The following is a 20,800-nucleotide window of genomic DNA, read 5'->3' on the forward strand; positions in this document are numbered from 1 at the left end:
CCTTGATTTCACACACATTAGGCACAGAGCCTAGCCCGGAACCCTTCCTTTCCTGTGCACAATTACCATGTACTGGTTCAGTCTTTGAAATTGCACAATGTGCAACATGCAAACAGGCCAAAACAGAGACATTCCTGCAATAAATAATGGGCTTGCAATTGAATCAATTTTAGAATTGTAAGACCCCCAGAGACACTTGGTCGAATTAGGCAGCTATAGAAATTGAATGAATGAATGAATGAATGAATGAATGAATGAATGAATGAATGAATGAATCTGAGACAAATAAGAAAAGGGAGGGAAGGGAGAGAGCCAAGAGTTACTATTCAGATAGATTCAAGATAGAGAAGGACCTTGATAGACTTGAACACTGGGCCCTGTCTAACAGCATGAAATTCAATGTAGAGAAAAGTAAGGTTCTACATTTAAACAAGAAAAATCAAATGCACGGGTACAGAACAGGTGGTGCCTAGCTCAATAGCAGTAACTGTGAGAGGGATCTTGGAGTCCTAATGGACAGAAACACAAGTGTTCTGTACCAGCCTACTACCGGCCCTGCAGATAAGGCAGGGACAACCCCTTTACAAGAAGGCAAGAGGCTGGAACTAAGCCTGCCAAATTTATGGACACAAAAGCAAACAGCAAAAACAAGACACGAACCATGAAACAGGAGCTATTCAAATGGTTGCCTTCAGCAAACCAGCCCTCCCACGCATTCCCCTTTTAAACAGTTCAGGGCGTGGCTTCTCTCTGCCTCCTTCCGAGGTGCCCCATTGGCTTCCTCTGTTTACTCCTGATTGACTGCCTCCTGCGTGGGGCGTCCTTGAACAGGGCCAGCTGTGGGTCATCTTTATCCACGCTGTCAGGCTCACACAGCTGGGTCTGCGTCGTAACCAGGTGGGAGGGGCCTGGCTGAGGGCTCTCATCAGCAAGCTCTCCAACACCCTCAGCAACCTCTCCAACACCCCCCTCCTCCTTCTCTGAATCGTCTGACCCAACTGCCGAACCCACAGGCTGACCCTGAATCACAACAACAAGTTAAGATAGGCAGGAAAATGGTAAGTGAGCACCTGTCCAGCCTAGAGAAGTTCAAATCACCAGGACCAGACGGATTACACCCCAAGGTTCTCAAGGAACTGGCAGACGTGATCTCAGAACCACTGAACTATATTTTCCAAAGATCTTGGAGCACTGGTGAACTACCAGAGGACTGGAAGAGAGCTGATGTAGTTCCCATCTTCAAACAAGGGGAAAAAATAGATCCAGGAAACTACAGACCTATCAGCCTGACCTCAATACCTGGGAAGATTCTGGAAAAGATAATCAAACAACAAATCCGCGAACACCTTGATGCGAACAAAGTTATCACTAAAAGCCAACATGGGTTTGTCAAAAACAGATCATGCCAGACAAATCTTATTGCATTCTTTGACCAAGTGACAAAACTAGTGGACCAGAGGAATGCTGTAGATATAATTTACTTGGACTTCAGTAAGGCATTTGATAAAGTAGATCACAACCTACTACTTGATAAGATAGAAAAATGTGGGTTAGATAGCATCACCACCAGATGGATTCGTAGCTGGCTGACCGGCCGTACTCAGCGTGTGGTCCTCAATGGAACTGCATCTACATGGAAGGAAGTGTGTAGTGGGGTGCCCCAGGGCTCTGTTCTGGGCCCAGTGCTCTTCAACATCTTCATCAACGATTTGGATGAGGGGATAGATGGGGAACTCATCAAATTTGCAGACGACACCAAGCTGGCAGGAATAGCCAATACTCCAGAAGATAGGCTTAAGATACAGGAGGATCTGGACAGACTCGAACACTGGGCACTATCTAACAAAATGAAATTCAATTGTGAAAAAAGTAAGGTTCTACATTTAGACAGGAAAAATCAAATGCACAGGTATAGTATAGGTGGTACCTTGCTCAATAGTAGCAACTGTGAGAGAGATCTCGTAGTCCTAGTGGACAATCACTTAAATATGAGCCAGCAGTGTGCTGCAGCTACCAAAAAAGCCAACACAGTGCTAGGCTGCATTAACAGAGGGATAGAATCAAGATCGCGTGAAGTACTAATACCACTTTACAATGCCTTGGTAAGGCCACACCTGGAATACTGCTTCCAGTTTTGGTCACCACGATGTAAAAAAGATGTCGAGACTCTGGAAAGAGTACAGAGAAGAGCAACAAAGATGATTAGGGGACTGGAGGCTAAAACATATAGGGAACAGTTGCTGGAATTAGGTATGTGTAGTTTAATGAAGAGAAGGGTGAGGGGTGACATGATAGCAGTGTTCCAATATCTCAGGGGCTGCCACAAAGAAGAGGGAGTCAAGCTATTCTCCAAAGCACCTGAAAGCAGGACAAGAAGCAACGGATGGAAACTAGTCAAGGAGAGAAGCAACCTAGAACTAAGGAGAAACTTCCTGACAGAACAATTAACCAGTGGAACAACCTACCTCCAGAAGTTGTGCATGCTCCAACACTGGAGGTTTTTAAGAAGAGATTGCCCAGCCACTTGTCTGAAATGGTATAGGGTTTCCTGCCTGAGCAGGGGTTTGGACTAGATGACCTCTAAGGTCCCTTCCAACTTATTATTATTATTATTATTATTATTATTATTATTATTATTATTATTATTATTATTATTATTATTATTATTATTATTATTATTATTATTATTATTATTATATAGGAGCCAGCAGTGTGCTGCAGCTGCCAAAAAAGCCAACACAGTGCTAGGCTGCCTTAACAGAGGGATAGAATCAAGATCATGTGAAGTGTTAATGCTGCTTTATAATGCCTTGGCAAGGCCACACTTGGAATATTGCATCCAGTTTTGGTTGCCAAGATATAAAAAAAGATGTCAAGACTATTTCTAGAGTGCAGAGAAGAGCAACAAAAATGGATAGAAATAGAGGATAAAATATATGAAAAATGATTGCAGGAACTGGGTGTTTAGTTTAATATCAAGAAGGACTAGGGGTGATATGATAGCAGTGTTCCAATATCTAAGGGGATGCCACAAAGAAGGAACTTATTTTCCAAAGCACTTGATAGGAAGGACAAGAAGCAATGGATGGACACTAATCAAGGAGAGAACCAGCCTAGAACTAAGGAGAAATTTCCTGACAGTTAGAACAATTAATCAGGGGAATGACTTGCCCCCAGAACAGTGGAGGTTTTTAAGAAGATTTTGGATCAAAATCTGTAGAAAACACGTTTTTACTCTTTGCTACATCTAATGGTTGCCTGGATGTTTCCATCCAGATCTGGTATGATCAAAATGCCAACAAATTTAGAAAATAATAAGTAGGCCAATCACTATAAAAAGAATAAAACTATTTCTTGTCCCCAAACATTTTTCTAAGATGAAAGATTACATATTAAATCTCCCAAGGGAGAGAGAAAAATGGATGTTTTCTTTGTGGACTATAAGAAAATACTAAAATATTTCCCACTGACTATTCCTTTAGCAGGATCGTAACAGAAAAATGAGTAGTTTCATGCATGGTGTCCCTAACAGTTGACATGCTGGGTGGTTCATGAAACTTGTCATAATAAATGTGTTAATTTATAAGGTGCTACAAGTCTCTGCTACTTTTTTTTTATCATATTCACAGATTCCAACAAAAATGGTCACCACGCTCAAGTGGAAGCAAAAGATAGTGACAAATTTATATTAAGACAAAGCCTTGCTTATGTTTGCTAAAGCGAAGGAAAAAAGCCACACAGGTCTTGATAAAAGAGCCAGTTTGCAGATCTTGCAAAATGCATTCAAAGATTGAGTGGCTTGGCAGTAAATATTAAGCTTGGTAATGTTAATCCTTATTTTTTGTGTCAAAACACGTTGTGCAATCCCATCTCAATCTGTTCATCTATAGTTCTGTTTATGGTACATATCCAGAAAATTGACTAGATTTGGACTGTTTTTAGATTATTATTTTTTTTAAAAATCAGCAAATATAGCTAATACCTTTCTTCTCCTATTTCCTCCACAAGAGAAATCCTGTGAGATAGGTTGGCCAAAGTCACCCAGCCGTGTTTCATGCCTAAGGCGGGACTAGAACTCACTGCCTCCTGGTGATTGGCCCAAAGTCACCCAGCCCGCTTTCATGCCTAGAGCAGAGCTAGAATTCCCTGTCTCCTGATTTCTAGCCTAATGCAGGAAGGCAACCAATGTGCAAAGGTCTGGTTGTGAATATAGCCATCAATTCACCCTGGTGGCCCAGATTGATGAACTTATAATGGAAAGAGACTGGCCAGCCATTTGTCTGAAATGGTATTGGGTTTCCTGCCTGAGCAGAGGGTTAGACTAGATGACCTCCAAGGTCTCTTCCAACTTATTATTATTATTAAAAGTTCAAATCCTTTTTGCAGGATATTTGCTGTGCCCCTTTCCACTTGTTTCTTCCAAACCCAACAATGGATGGATCACAAATTGCAAAAATCTGCAAAGTCCTCTCTTACAAGGAAGAAAAATTCCCATGGATGCTCAAATGACACTTGTTTTAAATAGTCTGGCAGAAGAAGACATGCATTCATTCCGTAATTTCCCATGTAGATTTAACTTCATAGACATATTTCAACAAATGGGTTTAATAGTCATCATTCTCTCCAGGGAACCCTGCTTCCAGGGGAGATGCCAGGGTTCTATAATAAGGATCCCCTGCACCAAATTACAATTCCCAGGTTCTGTGTGCGAGCGCACACGTCTGTGTGTATCAGGGAAGAAATTGGAAGAGCTAAAACAATTACCGGTAGTTGCTAATTAATGAATTAGACTTAATAGTATTTAGATAGCATGCTCTTTATTTAAATCCATATCGCTATCAAGCAATCTATCCGAATCGTATCAGCATCTGTAGATAAATGCCTCAAAATTAGGGTTAATTTCTTTTCAATTCTAACTTGATCTGGAAGTCACAATCCTAGCATCAGGCCAGATCCACGAAGGGCAGCAACAAGCACCCAGCATAGAGCAAGGTGGGTGACACCCTGTGTGTGCTGTTCCTTCTTTTGCTCCCTATTTCACATTTTGGGGGTTCATTCCCCACTCCTAAATCCCCCTCCCCCCCATTCTCACATCTAGAGTTGCCTAGTCTAATGTACTTGGGCTCAAATATTGTGCCTATCTGTGGTTTATTAGAATTTCAGAGAACAAACTGCAACTCAGACATAGCAACGCTATTCTGCAGAAAAGTTCCAGGTTCAACCCCTGTGGCTATCGATTAGAAACTTGTCCTAGACAACAAAAGCCTATGACAACCTTGGGAGAGAGAGAGAGAGCTCAATAATCTGACTTGATATATAAAATATCTCTGTCTGCGGTTGCCCTCGGTTCGAGTTCATTAATTTTTAGGCTGCAGGAAACATTTTCGGAAAACCAAGGGCAAAGTTTACGACAGCTTATTACATTAGCTCACCCCATTTCTCCGTATCTTGAGAAACAGATTAGAAACAGGTCCTTCTGCGGAAACCGAGATTCCTTCAAAATATGCAAGGTAGGAAAGACTGTTTTATATAATTCTGCTTCTCCAGCTAGCTCTATTGTCCAGAGCATAGAGTGGCTAAGCTATCATGGTTATATAAAAATCTATCTGCTTCTACAGCATAACAGCTACAGCTCAGACAGCCAACTAAAATATCTCCCCCCCCCACTCACACACCCGACACAAACAGACAGCCCCCAAGCACGGGTTCCCTTTCCAGCTTTGTCCATGTATGGCACATATGCACATCTGCTGATTTATCTCTGCCCTCAACAGCCCACCACACAAAATTCAAAATTCTCTTTTGGGGCATCTTAATTCTAAATATAAGGGACACGGTGGCTCAGTGGGTTAGGACGCTGAGCTTGTCGATCAGAAGGTCGGCAGTTTGGCAGGTCGAATCCCGAGTGCCGCGTAACAGAGTGAGCGCCTGTTACTTGTCCCAGCTTCTGCCAACCTAGCAGTTCGAAAGCACGTAAAAATGCAAGTAGAAAAATAGGGACCACTACGGTGGGAAGGTAACAGCGTCCCGTGCGCCTTTGGCGTCTAGTCATGCTGGCCACATGACCATGGAGACGTCCTCGGACAAGCGCTGGCTCTTCGGCTTTGAAATGGAGATGAGCACCGGCCCCTAGAGTCGGAAACAACTAGCACACATGTGCGGGGGAACCTTTACCTTAATTCTAAATATATCTGACATACGAGAGGAAACGGTGCCAAACAGTAAGCTTGGCTCAGGCACCTTAGACTGGCAAGGGGGCTACGGGGAAGGTCCCCACTGGGCAGTATTGCTCAGTGGTCATTCCTTTCAAACGGCCTGACAAAGGAGAACTTCCCACCAAGCCAATTTTGAGATTTTAATCAAAGGAGCAAAGAGACTGCTGTGCAAGGCTGGCAGGTGGGAGAAGATTCACGGCAAAGGTCAAGCTTTCCCCAGCAAAATAAAACAATTGTGTTTTAAGAACATTTGCTTTGGATATTATTTTTGAACATAATTGGAGATGAGCAAATTTGTTCCGGGAAAGGCAGGGGAGGCGTATATATTCAAAACCATGGTTAGAAAGGATAAATGTCCAAGATTAGAGAGGCAAGGACAGATTTTTTTTTATTATTTTATTTTTTGGCATCAAATCCCTAAAATGCCAGATTTTGTGTGCGTGCGTGCGTGCATTTGTGTTCATGTGTGGTACTGGGGGCAAATGGCAGTGGACAAACTTTGAAGCATAAGGGATTTACTTTATATTTTAGACCTTGGGAAGGCCTAGAGAAACGTTGTCCATGGGATCGCGATGGGTTGGACACGACTTCGCAACTAACAACAACAACGTGCAACCTTGGCTACTTTAAGTCTTCTGGACTTTAACTTCCAGAATTGCCCAGCCAACCATGCTGGCTGGGGAATCCTAGGAGTTGAAGTCCACAAATCTTAAAGTTGCCAAGGTTGCACACCCTGCTTTAGACTATCATAACCCATGCATAATTATGAGATGAGGTTTTTCTCCCCTGTATACTGTACTCACAACAAACTACTTCCTGCTTCACCTTGTTGTGTACAGAAACTAGGCCAGGGATAGGCAACCTTGGCTCTTTTATGACTCGTGGACTTCAACTCCCAGAATTCCTGAGCCAGCCATGCTGAGGAGAAATGGAGAGGTTTCCATACTGAGCCATGGTGGCTCAGGAATTCTGGGAGTTGAAGTCCACGAGTCATAAAAGAGCCAAGGTTGCCTGCCTCTGACCTAGGCCGCTTTATGACTTGTGGACTTCAACTCCCAGAATTCCTGAGCCAGCCACGCTGAGGAGAAATGGAGAGGTTTCCATACTGAGCCATGCTGGCTCAGGAATTCTGGGAGTCGAAGTCCACAAGTCATAAAAGAGCCAAGGTTGCCTACCCCTGAACTAGGCAATATCTAGAGAATTCCATACAACAAGCCACACAGGAACCAATATGCTCGGCAGGCTGCTTTTCCCATCTATTAAGCAATGGCATCCTGTGGGACCCAGAAGGCTGCACCTGCCCTCTAGAACAACGTTCTCTCAGAAACCTAGGGAGCCCCAGTCCTGCTGTCCTTCAACCCCTGGCTCATTTCTCGGACTCTGTGCCAGGATTTTACCTCTGCCCGTGATTGCACATTGAATAGGATATATTGACCTGACTGTGTTAATTTGTTGTTTTAATTTATCCCTCACTTCCCTCCCAATGGGCCATTTTTATTCCTGTTGGAATTGTTTGCAATAATGTTTTTAACCCTTGTGCGCCTCCCTCAAGTCACGGTATTGAAATGGAAGTTGCCAACAAATAAACGAATAAGTTCTTGATAGAAAGACTGAAGCACAGAAATACCGTCACCCAAATGTGGAGTGGGGTTTTTTTTGGGGGGGGGAGGGGGCGTAAGGACATTTTTCTATTCTTTCCCTCCCTCCCTCTTCCTTCCTTCCTTTCGAATATAATATCCATCTTGGGTGCCTGTGCCTCCTCCGTAAGGATGGGAAGGGGGGTGGAGAGAAGAGGAGCAATTATATCTGAAATGCCACCATGGGTGCCTTGTTCTTCTAACTTCCTCCATTGAACAACAGCCAAAGCTTCATTTCTTTAAAAAAAGGTAATTTATTTTTAAGAGAGTGGGGAGTGAGAAGTAATCCTACACACAAAGAGTCTCTCTCTTTGGAATTGAAGAAACCAGCTTGGAAGAACTAGCCCACAAAGCACAAAAATCATAATGTGAAATCAAAAACAGCCTTGATCCAATGTTATCCACTGAAATGGGAAAGGGAAAATGGAAGGTGGCAGAGTACCCCTTTCTTTCCTTAAAATGCTCTTGTTGGGCTTGTCTGGAAGGACTTGGGGTTGCCAATGTTGTTGAAGCATAGAAAAATGGCACTTTAAAGGGACGTGGCTCAGTGGGTTAGGACGCTGAGCTTGTCAATCAGAAGGTTGGCAGTTTGGCGGGTCAAATCCCGAGGGCTGCGTAACAGAGTGAGCGCCTGTTACTCGTCCCAGCTTCTGCCAACCTAGCAGTTCGAAAGCACGTAAAAATGCAAGTAGAAAAATAGGGACCACTACGGTGGGAAGGTAACAGCGTTCCGTGCGCCTTTGGCATCTAGTCATGCCGGCCACATGACCACGGAGACGTCCTCGGACAAGCGCTGGCTCTTCGGCTTTGAAACGGAGATGAGCACCGGCCTAGAGTTGGAAACAACTAGCACGCATGTGCGGGAGAACCTTTACCTTTTTTAAAGGGACATAAAAAGATAACAAGAAGAAGAAGGAGGAGGAGGAGGAGGAGGAGGAGGAGGAGGAGGTTGGAAGGGACCTTGGAGGTCATCTAGTCCAACCCCCTGCTCAGGCAGGAAACCCTATACCATTTCAGGCAAATGGCTGTCCAGTCTCTTCTTAAAAACTTTCAGTGTTGGAACATTCACAGCTTCTGGAGGCCGGTTGTTCCACTGGTTAATTGTTCTAACTGTCAGGAAGTTTCTCCTTAGTTCTAGATTGCTTCTCTCCTTGACTAGTTTCCATCCGTTGCTTCTTGTCCTGCTTTCAGGCGCTTTGGAGAATAGCTTGACTCCGTCTTCTTTGGGGCAGCCCCTGAGATATTGGAACACTGCTATCATGTCACCCCTCACCCTTCTCTTCATTAAACTGCACATACCCAATTCCAGCAACCGTTCCCTATATGTTTTAGCCTCCAGTCCCCCAATCATCTTTGTGATAGCGGGGGGGGCGGGGATTCTGGAGATGAGGGGAAGGAGGAAGCAAAAATAACCTATGACATTGGCGAGGAGCTATGCAAGCCTGGCTGCATATCCCGCCAAGGAGTTTCCACGAAGAAGTATGTTCGATTGCACCCCCTACATAAATTATGCAAATGCCCTTCATTGCATAATTTATTCTGCTAGTCAAGAGTCCGATCCAGGTGTCCAACTCTGTTGTTTGAGCTTCTTTACTTCTATCCCCCATCTCTCTGGCAGGGTTGGTGTGATGGATGATCTCGCTGGAAGGGCAGGGCTAATTCATCTAGTTTGCTTTTTTATTAAAAAAATAAATGAACGGAAAGTCAATGGCATGAATGAAGTGTGGTTCCCAAGACCCTGGGATCTGTTAAAAAGGGGTTAAGGGCTTTGGACCCTCAACAGGCTGACTAGCCGTGGAATAAAAAATGATGATGGTGATGATGATGATGATGATGATAACAACATCAACAATATAAAGTTGGAAGGGACCTTGGAGGTCATCTAGTCCAACCCCCTGCTCAGGCAGGAAACCTTGTACCATTTCAGACAAATGGCTGTCCAGTCTCTTCTTAAAAACTTCCAGTGTTGGAGCATTCACCACTTCTGGAGGCAGATTGTTCCACTGGTTAATTGTTCTGACTGTCAGGAAATTTCTCCTTAGTTCTAGATTGCTTCTCTTTTTGGTTAGTTTAGATAATGCTCAGTTAGATAGTTAGTTAGATAATAGTTAGATATTAGTTAGATAGCTAGATATTAGCTAGCTAATGCTCAGCTTCTCAGAGGACGGAAAGAGAAAACAAATCTCAGGCAAAAGTTACAGTGGAACCTTAATTTAGCATTACAATTCATCACCCTTTGCTCAGGACACATAATTTCTCTGACAGGTGGCAGTTCCATATTCATTCTTTAGTTTGGAGTCTGCCACTTTCCTGAGTACAACATGGCCCTACACAGAGCTTACGCTCAGATGTGCTGGTACCACAACACATTGCATTTGCTTACCAAGCAGTCTGCCGTTATCTGAGGACCTGAATCAAGTTTGAAGGAATTGTTGACATGGAGAAAAAAGACAAGAGGGCTAGAGTGACCAGAAAGCTGTTTTCTGAATGGCTAGAAACTTCATTTGCCAATTAAAAATAAATAAATAAATTCTAAGATTGTCCAGTGTGTTGTAGCAAAACCAGAGGAGGTCTGGGGCATCTACACAACTGAACACAACCCCTAACGTGGCACATGTTATTCATTTTTAGTATGCATTTGTTCGTCTTTCAGGGATCACTAAGCTTTTATTGCTTCCCGAAGAGCAGGAATTCAGGGGAAGTTCAGACAGTCACAGAAATAGGGAAAGATGATGGTGAATCACATATTTTCTCTTTTTTTAAAAAAAAGAAGCTTCTAGATAATACTGGAAGCCCCTGTTAAAATTATACCTCCTCCTGGAAAAGCCTGACAGCTTCATATTTATGCAAATTTCACGACAATCTGAGGGGGTAGCCGAACCGAGATTTTAAAATGTATTTACAAAGACAGTGAGATTGTTAACGGAGGAGATAACTCTTTACAGAAAAAACAAAACAGAACGGTGTTCACGAGCAAAGGTTAGCTTGTCTAGATACAACTAAACACTGTTGCATGCATTTAAGTAGAGTGAAAGGAAGAAAATAGGGCTATAAATAGCCATAACCACGAGACTGCTACTTCTCCCCCAAATAACTTTTTTCTTGCCCTTATTTGGATTGCATCCTGGCTTCTAGTCTTCATTTTCTGCTAGGTCATGTGACACCGGGCACAGCTTTTGGCAAAAAAAAAAAAATATGCATGCATTTGTGAAGCGAAGGCACTTTCCCCCCCCCCCTTACGGAGGACTGAGACAAGTGTTAAACCTTAAGGCAGCTCTCTTAGATACCCTGAGACCAATGCTCTGAGGATTCGCAACCAGGGTGGCCAATGGCTACGTGAATGGAAGATCAGATTGTGTTAGGTTGAGGCAGTCTGCTTTGAGGACAAAGGACTGGAAGCCGTGAGTTTTCCAAAATAAGGAATTTTGGAATTCGGCATATTACCAAGGATGACAGCAAAGCCACGGTGACAATGTGACATTGGTCCACAGAAGCTGCCTCCGATCAGTGACACAGAGACCAAGACTTCATATGCAAGTTTCATATGCAGCAAATAACCACGCATGGCTTTTGGTCAAAGAAATCTGCTGGGGGTGGGTGGCGGGTGGTTGGGCAATTTTCTTTGCTTGATTTACAGTTAGACAAAGGCCTGGTGGCAATGCTCCTCGTGAGGGATGGCCAGATGGCAAGCTGCAGGCCACATCCCCTGCTCTCCAATCACCCTGGTAACTCTCCCAGATTTTGAGCAGAGGATGATCAAACATTTGTGCACTATGGCACAAAAGGCACAGGAGGCAGCAGCAATCTTGCTGAAGCCAGTGACTCAAAATCGGATCAACACCTAGAAGATGATTAGCATTATCAGGAAAAGGTATGTGGGTGCAGCCTAACTTTCATCCTGGGCAACAGGTGAGCTATTAAAGGCTGGGAATTCATGAAGCTGCATTTAACTGACTCTGAGTTATATCACTGAATCTCCTCCCACCTCAGCTGTTCCCCCCCCCCCAAAAAGAGAGCTCTTTCCCTTTTAACTAGCCAAATTCTGAAAGTGAAAGTCTTCAACCTGGCCCCCGGTCTGTACCAAAAAGGCATCAACTGCTATTTCTCCCCCCGCCCCCCACCGCACAACTAAAATAACCGTGCACTTCAGAAAAGCTCTGAAGAATTCCCACAAACTACATTGAGTTTTGTGTATCCTTGCCCTGCCCCGCCTTGCACCAATTCTGGCTTAACTAAACACCTGGTGGTAACAAAAGCACAGCAAAATATTAAAAATCAGATGTCAATCATGTCAGAAATGAGACCCACAGTACAGAACCCCATTTTTGTTAGTACAGTTAGTCCTCACAACATGTCGTTTGGTCCTAAGATCGTGTGATCCCCTTTTGCAACCTTCCAACAAGCAAAGTCTATGGGGAAGCCAGTTTCGCTTAACAGTTGGGTTACTCACTTAACAACTGCAGTGATTCACTTAACAACTGTGCCAAGAAAAGTCATCCAATGGGGCAAAATTCACTTAACAAATGTCTCATTTAAAAACAGAAATTTTGGACTCAACTGTGGTCATAATTCAAGGACTTTTCCTATAGGATGAAGTCTTCCTATGTTTTTTCTTTTCTTTTTACTAACTACATTGCCTCTCTCCAATTCTTATTTTACATTTCTCACACTAGCCTTGGTTTCTATCTAGTGTTCCACCATTGGTTAGCCTGTTGACAAAAAAGCACAGAGTCAGCTTCTTTCATTTTCCAAGACAGACCACTAAGATTAGAAACTTCACTCATTTTAACTGAAAACTGTTTTTTAAAAAAATCACACCTGGCCCTAAAGTGGCTTCTCAGAACAAGCTAACATCTCAGAATCTCATCACGATAGCGCCGGCCCTATGGAACCAACTTCCCAGGGAACTCAGGACTGCCCCTGACCTTCGCTCATTTCGCCGGGACTTGAAAACCTGGTTCTTCGAGCTGTTTGGCCCAGACTGAGGGGTTTTAATTTAATTTAATTTAATTGGGTTTTAGTTTAACTTCAGGGACTGTAATTTAATTAATAGTTTTAATTGATTTTAATTTTGTATACTATGTATTTTAATTTCCCCTGTAAACCGCCCTGAGTCCTACGGGAATAGGACGGTATATAAATTTAAATAATAAATAAATAAATAACATTTTGGGTAGAGGGGGTGATGAATGCAAATGTTTCCAGGCTTCTACCCATGATTATGCCGAAAAAAGAAAAAGAAAGGGAAGTATGAGAGCTCAAAGCTCACATAGGTTGATTCTCCTAAAGTTGAATTATTATCTATAACATGGGTGTCAAACTTGCCATGTCACATGCCATGTCGTGACGTATCCTGACTCTGTTTCAATTGCTGGGAATGGGGTAGGCGTGGCTTCGGTATGATGAAACCAGCCCGCGGACCAGCAGTTTGACACCCCTGATCTATAATGTGACAAACAGCCCAGGATTTCTTGGCTTAATCTCAGGACAGCCATTGGGTTGGCAGTCACCCAAGGGGAGTAAAAAATCCATTTAAGTGACATATACAAGTAGTCCTTGACTTACAACAGTTCATTTAGTGACCATTCAAAGTTACAACGGCACTGAAAAAAGTGACTTATGACCATTTTTCACACTTACGACCTTTGTAGCATCCCCATGATCATGTGATCAAAATTCAGACGCTTGTCAACTGACTCATATTTGTGGCCATTGCTGTGCCTAAGGTCATGTGATCACCATTTACAACCTTCAACCAGATTCACTTAACAGCCATGTTGCTAACTTATCGACTGCAAGCGATTCACTTAACAACTGTGGCAAGAAACGCCATAAATGGGGCAAATCTCACTTAACAAATGTCTCACTTAACAAACATAAATTTTGGTGCTCAGTTGCAGTCGTAAGTCAAGGACTGCTTGCATTCATTTTATAAACAAGAGCACTTGGGATCTCAGGGGTAGGCAACCTTGGCTCTTTTATGACTCGTGGACTTCAACTCCCAGAATTCCTGAGCCAGCATGGTTCAGCTTGGAAACTCTCCCTTTTCCCTCAGCATGGCTGGCTCAGGAATTCTGGGAGTTGAAGTCCATGAGTCATAAAAGAGCCAAGGTTGCCTACCCCTGCCCTAGGGCATCCTGAATTACCTTTTAAAGCAGCTGGATCTTCGTTATATCCCATCTTCAAAAGAACTCTGAATTTGGGCCAGCGTACCGTTGTTACCTTAGAAAAACCTGTTTTACTAATTGGATTTCAATTTATCTTAAAGATGGATTTTTATTTTTATTTTTATTTTGCAGTACAATCTTAATGCGTTTATTGAGATCTGAGTTAACAGGGCTTACTTTGAAAGGGTGCAATAATAGGAACTGATGTCAAGTAAGCTTGCATCCAGATATAACTATATTGTCCTTCCCCCCACCCCCCGCCCCACGGGTGTATATTTTTAAACTGCTCTAAACATGACACACAGTATGAAACACGTTTTCTCTCTAAAATATGCATTTTTGTATTCTTTTATGAAAAAAGGCAGTGGACCATCAGAGAACTATGCTATTTGACTGATCCCAAGCTACCTGTGTGTCCAGGACCTGCAGTTGAGATTCTTGCTCCTAAAAATGCAGTCTGAACAAAAATTATCCAGCTACTCTACTCTCGAGGAATGACTGATGATGGGCTTATTTTGAATTACTACATTTCGGATCTAAATTACAGACGTTTCATTAAAATGTCTGTCTTGTGCTTGGGGTGATGAATGAGCCTCAAGAACGAGGGAGACAAAGAATGTGTCTTGTTATTTCCCCATCTTAATGGCGTGTTACCATATTTTATACAGTAGCAATCACTGCTTCAGAGACACCCATGGTCCATATAACAATTTATGTGTTATAGTTAAAAAATTAAATGCTTACTTTACCCAGAACAAAACTCTTGGTCAACTAGAGAGATGCCTGCAAGTTTTAACTGTTCCTTCGTTTGGGGACCGCTATCTTTTATTCCATACCAATCTCTTCTCGCTTTCTCCGTCATACTCAGGGATCTTTCAAGCTATTTATTCTAAAAGCCAGGATAATGTACGCCAGAACAGACAGGAGGGCCCATCACCAGCTGCAGCCGGTGGCCCACTAAGCCAGATGCCATTCATACCTGAGTGCATCCAAACTATAACACTCTATCAGTAGGGTTGCTTTAAATAATAAAAAAAAGACTACCATCATATTAGTGGCTGGAGCTGGCCAGCTGGAGCCAACATTTCTCCTATCTATCTCTTTGCTCCTAAGCTTAATTCTCGCCCTTCCGTCTGTTCCTTAAGGCCTCAAACGGCTTCTTCTCTTTGTGTCCAAGAAGATACTTCTTTTAACCTCAAAGATCTTGGCCCGAGCCTTCCTGTCAGATGAGACTTGGAAGGCGTTGGGAACACAGCCTTGCTGGCAGTCCCGTCAACTTTGTAGCCCCCTCAAAAAAATCTCACAGGAATCTCTGACAGGTTGTACGGTAAAACCCCACCCCATTTCCCAAACCCGTTTCGTCAGTTTGATCTAAGGCAGGGGTGGGCAACCTTGGCTCTTTTATGACTCGTGGACTTCAACTCCCAGAATTCCTGAGCCAGCCATGCCTGAGGGGAAAGGGAGAGGCTTCCAAGCTGAGCCATGCTGCCTCAGGAATTCTGGGAGTTGAAGTCCACGAGTCATAAAAGAGCCAAGGTTGCCTACCCCTGATCTAAGGCATCGTGGTACATCTATATTTATTACAGATACCAGGGCAGCGGTGTTCTTCACTGAGCTTGAGATGCTTATATTTTATGGCTGCTGTGACTGAGGAGAATGGTAGGCATCAAAAATGACAATAAAACTCCACAGACCAGGGCTTTTTTTTGTCATAGAACGCTCAGAACAGAGTTCCGGCACCTTTTTTGGATGGAAACTTGTAGGGTAGGCAAGGCGGGTTGTATGACATGTGTGAGTGCCGGCACCTTTTTCTTTTACCAAAAAAGCACTGCCACAGACAACCATTTACAAAGGGAAGAAAACAACACACACATCGCACATGTCATCTGACTTCAACTCCACCTTCGCCCGCCTCCTCATGCCTTTCACATTCTTCTCCATCGCTTAAGCCCATCCAGTCAGGCCCCAGTTGGTTTCCTTCCTCCACATGGTCTTCTCTGAGCCTTTTGCCACATCAGACACCAACATCCCACCTTCAGGTCCTTCCTGAAGACCCTCAGCCAAAAAGATCTCCTTTCACTCTCCACCTGCCACCTGATTCTCCCTCACACCTTGGCCTTGCTCCTCACATTTCAGGTTCCAAAGGCGACTGTCCCAGGTGTGCTCACTCTAAGGTGTTGCATCTTAGGGAGAAAGTTCTCGTGAACGTTGTTGGGCCTTAATAAATAAATCAGTGGCAGAGAAAGTCACTTCTGGGGTTGCTGGAGGGTGGGAAGGGAGAGTAGCGTCAGGGAGACATGTCTGGTCCACTGCAAGTAGACCTATGAAAATAAAGCTGTGGCTGCCCCATTATGTGGATTTACTTTTTCTAAGGGACATACCAGAGCTCAAAGTTGAGAGACAATTTAAGAAGCATTTAAGAGTCCCTGCCCTGCTACTCTCTGGTGAAGCAACAAAAGAGACAAAATAAAAAATAAGACAAAAGTCAAGTTGGATTTTACAGGCTGGAGTCCTTTTGGGGAAAGGAGAACTTTGGAGGCCCAGCTAATTTCTTCTGTTTGGAACATTATCGTCCTGTGGAGGTGTGAAAGAGCAGATGGGGGGGGGGCAAGGAAGCCTGCAAGGCCCTCTTTGGTGTCTCAAATATTCAGACTTCTACAAACTCAAACTCTCGGACTGGTTTGGGGGGGATATGGATCTCCCCCCCCCCCCCGCTTCCAATGCCCTGTGCCCTACCACCACAAGATCTGGGGAGATTGCATCCTCTTGTTTGCCAATACACACACTTTGAGCAACCTCTCTCCCACTCCCCATGTGTCCTGTCTCCGTGTATTTTGGCATGCTTTCTCTCCCACTGCATTTGACTGCCAACACTATTAACACAAAGTGTTGTAAGTGGTGGTGGGGAGACAGAGAGACACAGACACAGACACACACACACACACACACACACATACTCATGATGCACATAAGACTTTGGCTCCTGCAGCAAAAAACCATCTCCTCCATCATCACCTCCCCACTGCACAACGCACAATGCACCAACGATAAAGCAAATCTCCCATTACTTCTCGCCCAGCCAGAAGGCTAGGCGGGAACGCTGGGACCAATTCTTCACTGGCTGGCAAAGGCAGAGAGATGTATTTGAGGGATGGGGGAAGGAAGAGTAGCTTCTCTCTTCTCTTTCTAGCTATCCACAGCCGATGTGAAGTGGGGCACGCGCCCCATCGCCCCACAGAAGAGCACCCCCCCACACACTCAAAGAGATTCCCTTTACACGCACATCAACATTTTTGTAATCCAACCAGAATAAAGAAGCGGGAGAAAGGCGAGGGAGGAGCCCTACCTAGATACTGTATGTGTGTCTCCACTCTCCACGCACACATACACACATTAGTCACCAGGATTCTTTTATTGCTGCAGCATCTGCCCTGAATTCTCTCCTCTCCCCCCACCCCACCCCATTGTTTAAACAAGACACAAGAAATGGGGGTGGAAAAATGTGCTCTCTTGTTGCCTCTGCAGAAGACAAAAGCATGTGGCGTGGTGATTGTTAAGCATCTCTTTCGGTGTCTGTCTGCTTGTGCGTATGGATGTGTGCGCCTCCCTCTCTTTCACCCATGAGATTAGCACAAATTTAGAGGGGGGAAGGGGAAAAGTACAAGGGGGGGGAAAGTGAAGGAAAGATTTTTACCCATCCGTGTGGGTAAGGGGAAAAAATCCACCCCGTGTCACAGGAGTTGCAGCTGAATCGTTTCACAATTCAGTCTCTCTCCCTCTCACTTTTTCAAACCTTAAATCAATGGGACGGGCCCGACTCAGTCTGCAAAGATCTCCCTTCATCCCCCAAAGACAAAGCAAAATAATGCTCAAACTGTTTGGAAGAGGCTTTAACCTTCCTAATTACCTTTTTTCTTTTGGAGGGGGGGCGGGAAACAGGTAAGATTTTTAAAAGCAAAGAGGGGCTAATGAAAGCATGGAGGGGAAAATGTATGCAATCCTAATTTCCTGCAAAAAGACGTTCTGCAGAGACAGTTTAAAAAAAACACACCATACATTCTCCGTTCGCACACATTTCCCCCCCCCCCCCGCCGGACCCAAAAAAAAAAAAAGCACATATTCCTTCAGTGCACAAAAGAAGAAAAAAACCAAACAAACCCCAGAGGCAGTTAAAACTGATCTTAAAGAGATCGGAAGACATCACTAGCCAAAATATCTCAATTTGGGGCGCAGCAGATTGAGAGTTTCTTTTGATGTTCGGGGTGGGGGGGTGGGGGGGGTGAGGAAGCGAGTAAATGAAAGGACGGGTTTTTCCAGATCTCTAATAACCATCTCAGGGGGAGATGGAAGGAAGAGAGTGGATTCTTCTCAAGTCACCCCCACTCTGCCTGCTTTTGGATCGTAAGGTAGCCTTTCGTTTTCTTTCCTTCCCTCCCCCAACCCTCCCCCACCCCAGGTTGTGTCACTTTACAACCCAGACTGCAACGTCTTGGAGAAATTACTACTCTCTCTGCTCAGTTGCTGCTGGAGGGCAGAAAAGAGCTAGCCATCTTCTTCTGCCTTAAACGCAAGCAAGCCGCAATCTTCTCACAGCCAACCTGAAAATCGGGGGGGTCGGGTGGTGGGAGGAAGCTGGCTAAGGCGGCGGGGGTGTTTCATGTAGGTTTGTCTCATAACCTGAAGGTAGAGGCTTGTCCATTCCGAGGTGTCACCGAGGTATCAAGCCACGCTAATCAGAAAATGGCACGAACAGACCAGGATGGATAACAGCCCCTTCTTAAAGACTCTCTTTCCAAAAAAAAACACACCAAAAAAACCCCACCTCACCTATCACTGCCAATTGGATTCAACCTTCAGCTTGGGGGGGGCGGGGGGGGGAGGATCAGAGGATGCCTCAGTCTTCTCCCCAGCAAGATGATTGGGGGGGGGGGGAAGGGAGGGGAAAGGGAAGAGAAAGTTATTTTCCTCCTCATACTTCCTGGGGGTGGGGGAGGGAGGGAGGGAAAGGGTTGTTCATTTCTCTTCCACCCCCCCTCCTCTTGGGGAGATGGAATGACCTATAAAAATTAGCCGTATACCCTTGCGCTGAGCCCCCCTCCCCCGGAGACACACACACACACACCCCAAGACATTTATTGGCTCGGAAGCGGCAGTTTTTCCAAGGAGCTACTTCGCCACCCCTTCTGCCTGACTTCTGAGAAAGAAATCCAAGCTGCAGGAGAGGCAAGCCGGAGAGATCTTCCCGGAGGATAGAACACAAGGATCCACGTTCTTTCCGTTCGGAGATCTCCTCGCTGCAGAAAATGCCACCCGCCGCCGCCTTTCCCTTTCCCTTTCCTACTACCTACAAGATGATCCCTTGGTCCCCAAGCCGCGTCTTCCCCTTCCCCGCCCCCCCCCACCACCTTTGCTGGAAATCTGTCCTCACTCACAGACGCCAGGCAGACTTCTGCCTCCGTTGAACTCCCCCGGAGCATTAAATTTCCCCCCCACACACACACACACTTCCCGTCACAATAAAGGCACCGGGTGGTCCCCGCTCCCGAAAACCCTCAACTCTTAGGGCAGGTTCAAATCGGAGGGTTCCTTTTGGGCACTGGGGATGAGAGGTACAGCTTGGAAGCTGTTACTAGCGTCCCCCATTTCCATCTTGGTACGGGGAGGGGGGGAGAGAGAGATAGGAACCAGACCCTCCCTCCCTCCCTCCCTCCTTCCCAGTAGGCATGAAATGGGGAGAGAGAGAGAGGGGGGGGGCAGATAGAGAGACAGGGAGACACACACACACACACACACACAGAGAGACAGGAGGCAGATAGAGACAGGGAGACACACACACACACACAGAGAGAGAGAGAGAGAGAGAGAGAGAGACAGAGAGAGAGAGACAGAGAGAGAGAGAGAGAGAGAGACAGAGAGAGAGAGACAGAGAGAGAGAGAGAGAGAGAGACAGGAGGCAGATAGAGACAGGGAGACAGAGAGAGAGACAGAGAGAGAGAGAGAGACAGGAGGCAGATAGAGACAGAGAGAGAGAGGGAGAGGGAGAGGGAGAGGGAGAGAGAGAGAGAGAGAGAGAGAGAGAGAGAGAGAGAGAGAGAGAGAGAGAGAGAGAGAGAGAGAGAGAGAGAGAGAGAACGAAAGAAATTGCATCTTACACTTCTCAACTCCTGGGTGCGATCCTTCATTGCGATTCCGGCGGGTCCTCAGCGGGCTGTTCTTCCCCCCACGCTCGCTGTGCCAGGGCAAACGGACGGCCCCTCTTCTTCGAGGTGGGGGGGGGGGAGAAGGCGGTGGGGAGGGAGAGGGGGGGTTGGTGGTTGCGGGGACTTGCGGCGAGGGATAAACGGCGCTTCCCGGCTCAGCCAAGCTGGGAAGAGAACGACGCTCTAAGGATGAAGGAAAGGTTGATGCTGATGCAGCAAGGCAGGGTGGGAGAATGCAGGAAAGAGGGAGAGTGAGAGAGAGAGAGAGTAGAGAGAGAGAGAGGCAGGGAGGGAGGGGGAGCAGAGCCGAGAGGCTGAGCATGCTCCCTCCCACTCAAGGGGCCCTGGGAGTTGTAGTCTATCACCGAAGTGAGGGGGCGGGGTGGGGGTGGGGGTGGGAAAGCATGGTAAGCTGGGTTTGCTTTGCTTTCCCACAATTTCAGGAATCACCTCAGCCTGGCAGGAGCCAGTGCCTGTTTCGGAGAAGATTTCTGAAGGGTTTCGCCCAAGAGGACAGTGCCCATTAATTTTTTTTTTATTTTAATCCCATTTATATCCCGCCCTTCTCCGAAGACTCAGGG

General features: G+C 45.2%; 1 protein-coding gene across 1 annotated transcript in view; it reads right to left on the reverse strand.

Annotated features, from left to right (window-relative positions):
• The window catches only part of LOC308679074 (syntaxin-1B), a 66,627-nt gene extending 46,372 nt beyond the window's left edge, over positions 1-20,255 (reverse strand). Inside the window, exon 1 of the mRNA XM_081346309.1 lies at positions 20,172-20,255. Coding sequence (XP_081202435.1) covers positions 20,172-20,201 — 30 coding nt within the window. The 5' untranslated portion in view covers positions 20,202-20,255. The remainder of the gene's footprint in view (positions 1-20,171) is intronic.
• Positions 20,256-20,800: the final 545 nt, after the last annotated feature.

This window comes from Vipera berus (genome assembly GCF_964194415.1).
Source record: "Vipera berus genome assembly, chromosome: Z".
NCBI lineage: Eukaryota > Metazoa > Chordata > Lepidosauria > Squamata > Viperidae > Vipera > Vipera berus.